Here is a 14,114-nt window from a genome sequence, read left to right on the forward strand (position 1 = left end):
AGGAAGGGGGAGGGCAAGGAGGGAGGAAGGGGTGAGGCTTCAGCTAACCGTTGCACCTACCATCAGCCAAAACTGGAGAACTGTCCCTTCCTAATGTCCTAAGGATACAGGGGAAACAGGCATATGAGCATCCTTCAAGGGAAGAGAAGAGAAAGAGTGGGCCTAAAGTAGCAAATCTGAGAACTATAAAGAAGTGTTCTCTTCTTTGGTTTCTCATGCTGATGAGGCGTCTATTCTTAGACAAGGACTTGGTCTAGGGAGAGGTGCCGGGTGCACCCAAATGGTTCCATGAACTGAATGGTGTCTCTCAACTAATGTGAGGACCTGGAGTTTGAAGATGGTAGACAGCTCTGGTTAAGTCGAGAAGGGATGGGTTATTTTGACACTTTCCCTGAATAATAAGTGGTTCAAGGAAAAAAAAAAATCTACCCCAGTGCCGCCTTGCTCACAGGCTCTGAAAAGGCAGTCTTGATAGTGAGGGTGTATTTTTTAATAAAAAGGAAAACATGAGAATTGGGTTAAGAAAGCAACTTCCTTTAGTTCTTTCTTCAGTAGCAGCCCAAATTCTACTTCTGCCTTACCGTTGGCAAGGTATCTGAGGGGTGTATGCATGACTGTGTAAGTCTGTGTTTTTCATTATGTTTATTTAGGTTTTTTGTTTTATTTTAGTAAATGAAGAGAAATTACTTTCTAGACTGATGAGCTTTGGGTTGAGAGCATAGAAGAGGGGAATGTGTCTAGGAGCTGTGTGCCTTCAACAATGTATACAGTAAGCGGCAGTCAACAAGTCATGTTGCCAGAGAGAACATCTGGAGAAGTGGAATGCAATTAACAAAACTGCATGAGCCTCCCTATGAGCCTCCACCACTGAGGAGGCATTGCTGGCATTCTGCTGCGGACTCTAAAGGGCCACGAATGAGGTGCCAATACTGATGGACTTTTCAGCCGTATGGCTCAATTCAAACCAGACACTAAGGAAAAAAGATTCCCTCTGTGCATGTTCAAAAGGGAACCACCATGAAAGCAGTTAGAAGTCATCAAGACCGTCACATCATTGATCCACATTATTGAGCTGCAGAGATAACAGATAACCCATGTTGATCCAGCATTTTAGAAAGTCGGGTTCTAGTCTCAGCTCCAATATCAACTTTTTATGCTAGCTGTGAAAAGTCACACATCTCTTTGTTTCACATCTGTGAAAGTAAGCATATAAAAAATATTTCTTGATTTATCCCACAAAGTTACTGGGCAACTGAAATAAGGTTTTTAAATCTTTAAATATACTAGGATAATAAAATTATTATCCTATGTTTTAATTGTAAGAGATCAAAATATGATTGATCAATAGCCAATCTCTCAGCTTTTAAAAATGTGCTGTGCTGTAGGACCTTTTCACACCAGCTATTAACACATCTGTCTGTCTTCAGAGAGCAAGGCCCCCAGGAAAGCCTAGTCTCATTGACATTTAGGAGATGGATACATTACATCAGAGAAATATAGACATACTAGGCTTTATATCATGAGCTTATATGTGTGATCGATTTGAAATAAACTGTAATATCACTTGTGCATATGCTAGAAAAGAGACACAATTGAAACAGTGAGCAATGGATCATCTTGAATTTAGTTCTTGTGGAATAAATGTGAATGCAAACCATGCTTAGAGATGTTTTCTTCCCTTTTCCCAAGAAAAGGGAAATTTAAACTCATAATAAAAAGAGAAAACATTCATAAAGGCAAGGGAAGGAGAACCTTTAAACAAAGTATGGATGTAAACAGATTTGTATACATAAGCACAGAGGTTTTTCAAGTTAGGTTTGAAAGAAAGTTAAATAAATTCAAACCAGTCATTGTGGTGAAACCTACTCTTCAGGGGGAAAAAGAAGTCACTCTTGTTTCTGAAAAGCACAGTGTTCTCCAAATGTTTGGCCTAAGATATCTCAACCTCAGAGGTTGAGTGTGTGCTTAGAAGCCAAGAGGCAAAAGCACTCTCGTTGAGAAGCACTTCTCTCAGAGTTGAGGCAGAGTTTAAAATAGAAAAATAATGTTTCTAGGAATACACATGGGACCTTTGATTAACTGTGTGTGTGTGTGTGTGTGTGTGTGTGTGTGTGTGTGTAAGACAGAGAGTCTGTCCACTCCTTCCTCATCCCTTTTCATCTTCCCCCACCCCGTCTCTCCTTCTAAGATGTGAGACCTACCACAATTGGCTTTCTCATCTTTACAAAACCATGTCTAAGTAGGAAGACAGATTTTCTGTTTAAAGACAGTACGTATTTCCCCAGGGCCTCATGGGGCTAATAATCATCCTTATATATATATGGTTCTCTCTTTGAAACAGATGCAGACTTAAAAATTGTCTTCATCTTCTTCTGTGAGCTATTTATTTAGGTCTCTGTTCCTTTTTTTGTTTTTTGTTTCTGATTTAAATTAGCTACTGGTTGTTAGTTTTAGGTCATATACACTCTTCTGTTGCTTTGCTGGAGGTAGGGAGGATGGGGTAGGGAAGGGAAGGTCAGAGGGACAGGGGTATGCCAGCCCCTGCAGGCTGCTCAGTACGCTGTGTTCTCAAGGCTGTTTGCTATGCGGGCCGCAGGCTTTGGGCCTTTGAAGGGTTGAATACCATCTTTTGATTTACCATGGCTGATGGTGGGGAGAATTGAAAACTCAAGAACACAAAGATCCAGCAAAAAGAAAAACAAAACCCAAAATAACCAAACACACACATACACAAATCAAAGAAAAACCAAGAGACACACTGACAACAGAAATCAAATGAAGATGGACAAGAAAAAGGGCATAGTGTTGTAAAAGCTGCAGATTGGAAGGAAAAAAAGACACAACTAAAGCCACTGCTCAAAACAGTCCTCTGTGTCCTAAAGATATTTAGGATTGTAGTGTAGGCATTTTCCAGGTGCAACCAGTTGACCTGACAGCAGGTAAGACTGGTATGGATTCCAAATCCCTCCTTCCTGTGAGGCCATCTAAGGTTTTATATGGTCTTGTATCTGGTTGACTTGTCCATGATGTCTTCTCCATGCCTCTGAAAGTCATTCCACTGGCATCTTTATAAAGGAGCTCTGTATCCAAACATATACTATATACCCCAATAAGTCCATGGCTTAGAAAGCTTGGACTAAACCATGCTACTCATCCTGTCGGCACAGGGCACTGATTTTCTACTGAGTAGAAATGAGGTTGGTTTCTCTCCTTCCAGAAATCAAGAGGTCCCCATTCTCCACTGAAGATCAATTAGAATCCAGTCAAGAAGTTCAGGAGCAGGAGAGAATCTGAGGCCATTAGGAAGGGAGTTTCCAGAGTATGTGTTACAGGTAATTACAGTGGAAGAACAATAAAGCTGCAAGTTTAAAATTCATAATTTTAAAATACTAAGGAAAAATTATATGTATTACATGAGGATAGAAAACTGGTGAATAATAGTGTGACACAACAATCCTTATAAAAGGGGCTGCTAGATGATGGGTAAGACTGTCAGGAAGGAAGAAGGGGATACATACCAGGAGCCACATTCTCCTTCCCAATGTCTGAGACTCTATAAATTTATAGGATTATTTCTTTAATGGGAAAAGAGATAAAATCTGACTTTTTCTCTCCACTAGGATAAAGTATGAAGAGATACCAGTGCTACCAGATCTCCCCATTTGAATAGTCCTTGTGGAGAAGGAACAATGCAGCTCTCATCCTACTCACAAAGCTTAGTTCTCTCTAACCCCAACCTCCATTTGCCTCCATTTGCTGTCCTATCTCTGTCTTGAGCTTCGACTGTTTTGAGTGGTGACCAAGGAGTTGGACTTAATGGCAATGTGACTGATCAAAAGATGGACCAAAGTAGCGTGTTTTACACAAAGCTAAACGGTTCCAAAAAACCAAGAAAGGAAACTTAAAAAATAAATAATCTAGTAAAAAAAAGAAAGAACCACCACTGTCAGAAACCAGAAATTGACATCAAAACCTCATGCAGAAACAAGAAGAAGGTGTTTGTTGCTGTTGGGTTTTATCCTTGATCTATTAAACAAGAGGTGAGCAGCTAACTTTTAAGAAACAAAGAATTCAATCAAACCAATGAAAATCAGAAAAGAAAGGGTAGACAAGCCCAAACAAAGTGGCAGAGGGTACTTCATACGATACCTAAGTTAACCATGAGCTTGACACGCCCCCCATCCAGCTCCAAACGCAGGGTGTCCGCAGAATCCCTGGAAGTAGTAGCCACCAGCAGCCCATAAGCTCGCTGGGACATGAAGCGGAAGGACACATCCTCTGCCTCAGTGTGCATGACCATGGGCATGACGATCTTCATGTACATGCTGCCATCGTAGCTCAAGATGGACGCCTCTGCAAAGAAGAATGGAGGAGATTGTCAGGATAAAGGGTATCAGAGTTTCTCTTTGCTTCCAGGGTAAGTAGAGTAGGGTAGAGAAGACATCAAATCTGCAGTCAGGTGACTCATGTTGGATAGGCCTCCAGTGCTGCCACTTTTAACCTATGTGACCTTGGGCAGACCACTTGTACTCTGAGGTTCTATTTCCTTATTGGCCTTTAAAAGTCATACAACAGCACTTGTCCCTCCCCTACCATGTTCACAGACTTAGCAAGTGTGCCAAATGAAATGATGGATGTGAAGATGTTTTGCAAATGTATAAATGCCCCCAAAAATAGTAACAATTCCATGTGCAGTAGACAAAACAAAAATGCATTAAACAAAACTTAGACTCCTGGGAGTATCTGATGAAGAATAGAAGGGAAACAGAAATTTATAACCACCATAGCAAACAGATATTTGCCATGACCTTCTTAGAGGAAAGAGCAGCAGCCCAGGTCTCGTCCTGTAACAACTCTAGTGGCCAGGCACTAGAAGAGTTTGCTTCACCCATTTCAAGAGGATCTACAGAACTAGAGCTAAAACAACAAAAAAACTAATGACATCCTGAGAATCAGGCATTCTACTTTTATTCAAACGGCACACCTATGAGGAAGAAACTCTACCCCCTCTGATGCCTTCTCTAGTCCAAGCACGTTGGTTAGGAGCCTCCCCCCACCCACTCCACCCCATTATGTTATGTTATTATTATGTTATTATTTTATCATCTCACTTAATGCTAGAGACAGATGTTAACATCTCAAAGTCAGACAACCTGGATTTTAAGCCAGTATGTCCAATACCGAGGCCAGGGCCTGTTCTACAACATCATGCTGCTCAAAATGTGAATTTGTTCAATCATTTATTTAGCAAATACTTTTAGAGAAAACAGAGAGTATCACTCACATTCCTATGAAGCCAACCTGTCACCGGGCTCAGTTTCTGGCACTCAGCGGGCCCTCATTAATTATTTGCTGTTGTCAAATAGTTGCTACCTACCGACATGTACTATGGAGGGTTCAAAAGTGAAACAAATAAGGTCCCTGCTATGAAGGGAGACATGGCATGTGCAAGTAACTGTACTAGAATATAAAAATGGTTAAATAAGCCAGGAAGTACCTATAAAGCCAGGGGCATTCCGGGGAGAGACTGTGACATGCAGGTGAGTAGAGAAGAAAAGGTAGAGATGTTCTTGGTAGATGGATTGGGGTTTATAATGAAAGAGGTGATGGCATCAGATTTGTCACAGATAAAATAGCATCTGTATACACACAGAGGAAAGAAATAAGGGGAATTCTCAAAACAAGCTATTAAATTTAACAAAAGCATCAAACATTTTGAGAAATAGTTTTAGAAGAGTTCTTTGAGATTACAATAAAATCAATGGACTTGGGTAGATACTAGGAAGTGAATGGCTTTAGATTGAGAAGTACCACAATGCATTCATTTATGATCCTGTGTACCTGGCACTCTTCTAAGTGTTGTGGATGTAACAATGGACAAAAGAGACAAACGTCGTCGGCTTCTATGTATAAAAGAAATCAGTTCAGGAAGAGATCAGCCCAACCACATGGAAGGTACTCAAAACAGTCTACATCATCATCATACCACCACCCTATTTATACAAGATACAAAAGGTCCATTAAAAGCAATATAAATACACCTGTTCATTCCTGAGAAGCAACCACCACCTGGTAATACCCAAGATCTGCTAATAGCTGTATATTACAATCTGAAAACTCTTAAGATTACAAATAAAGGTTTGACAGTTGCAGACACCATCACAATAAAAGACATATTATGAAGATGTATTCTTAGATGGGAAACATAATCTAAATTTAACACATGCTCCAGATGTGAAAGAAACTATTTTATTTCCTGGAAGAGCAGAATCAAAAGAAGATCAATGATGATAGCTAAAATTTACTGAACACTTATGGTTTGCCTAGTGCTTTCTAGAACTTTACATGCACTAAGACATTCAATGCTTACAGGAACACCACAAAAAAGACAATATCATTATTAGATTTTATAGGTACCAGGTCACAGAGTTAACAAACAGCAGAGCTGTGAGCTGAACACCAGCACTTTGATTCTCATGGCTATAACCTTAACCATTCTGCCCCATTGTCAGTGGGTTCTGCCAGGAACACATCCGTGTTCCTACGCACTAAAAATACATCTATAATCTTCATGGTAGAGTGTGGTGTCCTTGTGTATATGTTTGTGTCATACACATGTCATTATTTAAAGCTGCATATTATTTATTAACATATACAATTATATAAACATAGATAATACATCCATTTCTAAATATGTTATATATAAAAATTCACAATGCCTTGTGTGTTTATGTAATTTATGCACACTATTAATCATTATTACTATGTACTTTCTACTATACTCACCCTACACACATAGGTACACTCCTTTTTAAGAGACGTTGGAGTATTCAGTGAGCCATAAAGTGGTTGTTTTGATGTATTCAACTTAAATACAATCCAAAAGTAAAGGTCACTTTTGACCCTCTGGATATGTGTAGTGCCAGAACATAGAACTGAATGCATCTTTATGTCAGTATTGGTAGTTCAGAGAACAAACATCAGGTGAGTATGCAATTAAACAGCTAACAGTACCAAATAAAGTGTATATCTCAATCCATACCTTCGTGTGCATCTCTGTGAGTGCGTTCTATTATCAACCCAATATTTTTAAGGGGAGGGTGATGAAGCAGAAAATTTAATATAGGAATCAGCCAAAAATACCCATTCCAGTATTCTTATTAATTTGCTTAAAAGATTTCAAACACAAGGAGGACTCACCATGAATAGAATAATTATTTGAAGGAAGAAAAAAAGCCTGAATAAGGGAAGTTATTCAATCTGAAACATGTTAGACTGAGTTTTAAGAGACCACATCATGGGATGCCCACACAATGGTACTTACACAGTTACCCTATTTTGAGTGCCTTTTTGCTCCTTTACTATCTCCTTTCATCCTAGATGAATATTTCCTACAAAATTCATTCCTTTAATGATTAACTATATTTTTAAGCTACTTTCTAAGTGGTTGCTCTAGGTCTTACAATATACATCTTATCAAAATATACTTCATATTTATACTCAACTTAATTCCAGTAAGATATAGACACTCTACTCTTCCATAGCACTCTTCCCTCCTTTTATTTTGTTATTGTTATTCACATTATGTCTATCTATGTTACAAACTTATAATGACTGCTTTTTAAAAACATATGTCTTCTTAAGAAGTGAAGAGAAAAAGGGAGAGCTCAAAAATATTTATAGAGGATTTTTTCTTTTTAATTAAGCTTATTATTTGCCATTTCTATCCCTCTTCATTTCTTCTTGCAGACTCGAGTTACCATCTGGTGTCATTTCCTTTCTCCAATATAGCTTCATTCATTTGTGGTTTATTGTCAAATATATCACAATTCCATACATTATAGGCCCAACAATGCAATTTTATAGATACTGTTTTATGCAGTTGTGGTTTAAATCAGTTAAGAGAAAAAAGAAAAAGAAATGGGTAATTATGCTGTCTTTTATCATTACCTACATAATTACCTTTACTGGGCTCTTTGTTTTTTCATGTAGATTCAAATTACTGTCTGCTGTCACTTCCAGCTTGGAGAATGAAAGCAGTTAGTAGTTCTCATAAGGCAGGTATATTAGCAGTGAACTCTCTGAGTTTACCTGGGGATGTCTTTATTTTGCCTTCACTTTTGAAAGACAGCTCTGTTGGGTATGGGAATCTTGGCTGACACTTGTGTTTCTCTCAGCACATTTAATGTTGTCTTATTGTCTTTGGCCTCCACTGCTTCTCAAGAGACATCAGCTACTAGTCTCACTGCAGTGCCCTTATACACAGGGGTCATTATTTTTTCTCTTGCTGCTTCCAAGATCTCTCTGTCTTTGGTATTCAACAGTTTTATATAATGGGTCTGGATGTAAATCTCTTTGGATTTAACCTACTTAGAGTTCATTCAGCTTCTTTGCTGTGGTGATCTAATCATCAAATTTGGGAAATTTTCAGTCATTAATTCTTTGAATAGTTTGTTTCCATCCCTTTCTCCATCCTTTACTCCCAGTGTTCCCATCTTACATATGTTAAGACATTTAAAAGTCCTCCATAGTTTTCTGACACTCTGTTCATTTATCTTCATTCTTTTTTTTCTTCTTTTCACACTTAGAATTTCTGTTGATCTATCTTCAAGTTTGCTGATTCTTCTGCTGACTCACATCTATTGTTGAGCCTCTCTAGTGAACTTTTTCTTTGGGTTACTGCACTTCTCAACTCCAAATTTATATAGTGTGTATATAAAAGCTCTACATGGAAATTTTGAAGTTGAAAATTATATGTGTGTGTAATTAGTATCTCTACTAATAATAACTGTAATGATAATACTAATTCATCATAATAATTGATGAATAATTAGTATTTTTCTTTAATTCTTTAAGCATAGTTTCCTTAATCCTTTTAACATATTTAACATAATAACTTCTGTGGAGGCTGTCTGCTAAGTACAACTTCTGGAGCCCCAGAAAGACAGTTTCCATTTGCAGGATATATTCCTGAGTATCAGTCACATTTTTCCATCTCTGTGCATGTCTCACAGCTTTCTGATGAAAACTGGACATTTTGGATAATGGATTGCAGCTAGGCGAGGTACTGCTCTCCACTCCTCCACCCACCACCACCAGGGCTAAGTTCTTGTTGTCTGTTCATCTGTTTCTCTGTTTAATGACTTGGCTGAATTTTGTGATTTAAATTTTCTTGGCAGTGTGACAGCTCTGAATTCCCTGCTCAGATATTTCCCCCCATTTTTATCTTTTAGCCTGCCTTCCTATTGTTGGCAGGTATTGTCCCTGGGTCAATATAAGTCACTTATGAGTCCTTAAGTCTCTGTAGTCAGTTAATTTTTATCTTTTCCCTGTTGATGTGTGTAATTGGAAACTTCTTTCACAGTTCAGAGAGTGTAAGATTTTGCCTCATGTTCAGCCAGGGACTAGTACTTGGAAGTTGCCCCTCTGTCAAATGAGTTATGTGTCTGCACTGTTTTGGTTCTCACATTTTTCTCCCTTCCATCTATAATCTCCCTCTTCTTTTCACTAAGTTAATTTGTTTTAAATTTTTCTTTGAATTCTTGTGCCACTAAAATTTCTTAACTTATTCTACAGTGCAAATGAGCTACAGAATATAGCTTATGGGAAATTCTTCGGTCCTTCATTTTCTTCTAAATCAAATTCTTAGACTTTTCTAATCTATACTACTTCCTCTGTTTTTATTTTACTTTATTTCTTCTGCTGTTTTATACTTGCATTGTCATGTCGTTGACTTTCCTGTTCATATTCAGATGACTCTGTCCAGAATTTCTAATTGTTCAGACATAGTTTCAGGGACTTGATTCCCAGAGCCATCTACAGTTGAATGGCTTCATATTTTTAGTTCTATGTAGTTATTTTCTGTAGCTTGAGAGATAATGAAATATGGGAACAAAATGAAGGGAGTGATGAAGAGCTCACTCAAGACTGTATGTAACCTTCATTTAGCTGCCAAGCCTATGTTCTCTTTCTGAACCTTGTTAAGTGCCTGGAATAGAAGTCACCCCATCTGGTTAAAGAGTGCATCCCAAGGCAGTGGAGAGGAAGGCATTAGGACTTCTTATCCATTTAGCCCTAATGACTTACCTTTTATTCTCAGTCCCATTGTCTGGGTCTGTTACAGTTATTTCCCTCCCACTGCCATTTCTACCACTCTTCACTCAGGTGAGACCAGATAAGAACATCTATTTAATATTTTTCTTTTCCCTCTATAAAAGTATCAGGAATAATTTTCAGTATTTTTATCCATTAGGCAATACTATACCTGAGGAACACAGGCAGGGTTGGCAGCCTCATCCTGTTTGGCCATTCCTCTTGGCTTTGTTTCCAAATCATTTATCCTTCTCCTGCTTTTTGAGACTTAGGACACTGAGTTATACTTGAGGCTAATGATTACTTAACTCGTACATTCTTTTTTGTTTAAATTGAAAGAGGGTCTTTCTGGCAAGCAACTTTTCCCTACCACTCTCCCACTGATACTCTTATGACCAACCCTGTAAGCAAAGTATCATAAAATAATCACCCCCCCACCCTCTTCTCTTTTTGTACCTTCAAGACATCTTCCTGCTCATTCATGCAGCTATTGGCCTTACACACTCCTTAAGTGTGTTTTATTCTGACAAAACCTCCCAAATACACAGATTGCTTCCTCTGCACCCAAACTGGGCTGATCTTAAACAGTGTGCAAATTTATACAGGAATTCTTGCCAGGTTCTAATTCTGTATTTTGTAACAGCAGGAATAACATAAATCTCTAGCTCCAAGCAGACCCAACAGTAGCCAACAGTTCTGGGGAATCAACAAAATTGATGTAGGGCAATGCCCTCCCTCTTGTGGACAAGGCTGAAAAGAACTAGCTTTTCATTCTCAACATAATGCTGCCATTACATGCCGTCATATTGGCTTTTCTTCCCCCAAACAACTAGAGCATTCTAAAGCTATGACAAAAATTTTGATAGACATTTCTCACTTTAAGAAAATGGGTATGTATATACATATGCATATTTTTTAGTATTAATAAGGAAGGTAGGAAGGGAGGGTAACAGGGGATACAGAAATCCTGCTTTATAAGATATATAATTTTTAAGAAAATGTTCATTCAAAGAAGTCATGCAGCTTTGTCTTACATAGCAATGCTTTGTACTGAACTAAAAATATAACTTAATTTATAAAAATTAAACAACACAATTAATTGGGAGAAATATAGCCACTACTTGCAAAATATTTGCTCATTCATTCAATGATTTATATCTAATATGTGCCAGACACTGCTGAATTGGGGGGAAGGGAGTAACAGGGCTGCTGCCTTTAGTGAGATTATAGTAAGATGGAAACATAGACACAAACAGGTAAATTGTCATACTGAAGAATGAATAGAGTACTGCAGGAACTCAGCTCAGGTGTCTTCGTGTTTGCCTAGAGTTGTTAGGGAGGAGGGTTATAACTTACTTCAAGTATGAGAGTGAACAATAAAAAAAGAAGCGGGAAGACATTCTAGCTGGTAAAACAGCATGAGTACCAGGGCCAAGTTGACAAGGGCATGGAATAAAATCATATATCACAACATCTGGTAAACAGTCAAGGGGAGTTCAAAGTCCTAAAGTAGAACAGAATTTCTCTACTGTAACAATACTGACACTGTGAACCAGATAACTCTTTGTTGCCGGTGCTGCCTTGTGCCTTTTAAAAGGTTTAGCAGTAGCCCTGCCCTCTACTCACTAGGTGACAATCGCATTCCCTTTAGTCACAACAACTAAAAATGTCTCCAGATATTGCCAAATGCCTGTTGGAGGATAAAAATAATATATATATATATATATATATATCTCCCAGGTGAGAACCACTACAGTGGTTCCCTATGGGCTCAAGCATATGGATTAGAGTGGTAGAGTTAAGACTAAAGGGATATAGAGAGGGTCCAATATAAAAGATCAAATAACCACAGTTAGGAAGTTTGGATTTTAGTCAATACAAAAGGGATTTAGACATGAAGTGACATGGTCAGATTTGCTCTGTAGGCTAACTCTGACAGTGCAGGGAAGACATAAGAGTGTAGGGAGAGACCAGATGCAATCTTACCCAATTTTCTTCCAGACACTATCACCATTGCTCTATCTTGCAAAACATGTTGTGAAATTTCAAAATATAATATTATAAAGGACAGTGGTATGTTTCTGAGAAGTGTTCTTTTTCTGAGTCCATTCAAGAAAGTTCTATTGTGCATGGCTGTATTTACACATGTGGGTCAGCCTCTCTTCAGAATCTTTGGTCCATGTGCTGTCACAGTGAGTGTATAAGCTTGGAGTTAGAAGAATAGGGTGGAATCCTAGATCTGCATGTTATTTAACTGTGAAACATTCTTGGGCCGCAGTTTCCCCACCTATATGTGTAATAATAATGCTGAATCAGTCAGGATACTACTAGGAAAGAGTACTCTCAAATCATGACATATTATGAAGGTTTAATAAAGGCACATATTTACAAAGGTATACACAGGGCATAATAAACCTTCCAAGGGGTAATGCAGTATTCAGTGCTATTAAGAGCAGACCTCCATCACTACCTTTGGCCTAATGGAGCAATGGAACTGTGAGTTACCAGAACTCTGAGGAAGAGAGAGAGTTATTAGCAGGGCCTCACAAGAGCTGTGGACAAAGGGCCAGTTGGTAGTCATTCCACAGGGAGAGAGACAGAAATTAAAAATTCAGACTTTGCTGCCATCCTTCCTTCTCATCCTCCTTGTGCGCTTCCCATTGGGCAAACTCAACCAGAATACAGAAGGCAAAGGGGCTTGTTATAATGTAATCCATAGGACAACCTTCCATGGTTCAAGCTGAGTAGAGAAGGGTAGAGAATAAGTTGCAAAGAAAAGGAATCCATCACAATCGTGAAACCTGAAGCAGGAATGTGAAAATATCCAAATATATTAAACAGTGCTTAGTGAATGTTACGTGTGTAGTGCACATGTGTTTTAGTTTTCCTGGTGTTTAGAGATAGCCCACTGCTTTTGTGTGAACATACTCCCATATCAGAGGTAGCACTGATTTGTAAAAAGAGCCTAGGTGTCAGGAGATCCATGTTCTACCCTCGTTCCACTTCTTATGGGCATGCAATCTTGGGAAAGCCACACGTTTGCTGGCCTCCCTCCTTCTTATGTAAATCTTGAATAATATTTTTAAGTAATATAAGAAAATATGTTTGAAAGAGGTCTGAAAACTGTAAAATGGAATCTAATTATGAAGTGTTAATTACAGCACTTTGTTAGTATCCATCTTCATTATGAAGTCTACTTTGATTAAATAGAAAAATAAAGTAGACATTATTCTTTCTCCTCTTCTCAAATTCCATGGGATACCATGGGGTTGACAGTGGGTCTACCTTCATAGACTTTCTCTACCCATGGTAGAAATTACACTCCAGAACCACAGAGTTAGAGCTTCTGTTAATATTTTGATTATAAGCATCGCTCATAGTAGTCATGGGCAGGTTATGTTCAGTGACAGACCCTGATATTATGGTCCAACTATGCTATCCATTCTGAAAGACAGACAACACTATTCTGGAGACTCATTTTTGCCCAAAGCTTGCTGCCTCTCTCTGTCATATATTCTTGTCAATACTCCAGAGAATACATTTGCCCTCTCACATTTATTGATATCTAGTTATTAAAATTTAAATAAAGTTTTATGTCTGCACTATCACACAAGGATGATTAACTGCATGTATGGACCAGGAGTGAATGGATTTGTATAATGGATTTATTTTACTCTAGACTATTGTTCCACAATAGCATGAGCTGATATAGTAACATAATTAATGACTGACTGCATGCCTGTCCTTGTTGTGTTTCCCATGCTACTTGTTGCTGTTCTGATTTCCAAATAGCTGGACTGAAGCCTCAGAGAACTGTTCTGCACACAGTTGTGCTCACTGGAATGTGACTGTTTCAGTATTGTTCAAGGCAAAATTAGAGAATCAATTTTTCTAGGGCAGCAAAGGAGAATATACTTTCGCCCTGTTAACTGTTCTGCAATGTACTACTTCAATAAACCTCAGTTTTATACATATTTTCTTCCAAAAGAGACTGAGTCATTATTTCAACATGAACCAAAATC

At 38.3% G+C, this 14,114-nt stretch overlaps 1 protein-coding gene across 5 annotated transcripts in view; it reads right to left on the reverse strand.

Moving 5' to 3' along the window:
• Positions 1-14,114, reverse strand: part of NRXN3 (neurexin 3) — a 1,559,665-nt gene that overhangs the window by 957,572 nt on the left and 587,979 nt on the right. For all 5 annotated transcript variants that reach the window (XM_029950481.1, XM_029950474.1, XM_029950480.1 and 2 more), the window contains one exon: positions 4,150-4,353. In XM_029950481.1, coding sequence (XP_029806341.1) covers positions 4,150-4,353 — 204 coding nt within the window. The remainder of the gene's footprint in view (positions 1-4,149; positions 4,354-14,114) is intronic.

Source organism: Suricata suricatta, chromosome 9 (assembly GCF_006229205.1).
Source record: "Suricata suricatta isolate VVHF042 chromosome 9, meerkat_22Aug2017_6uvM2_HiC, whole genome shotgun sequence".
NCBI classification, from domain to species: Eukaryota; Metazoa; Chordata; class Mammalia; order Carnivora; family Herpestidae; genus Suricata; species Suricata suricatta.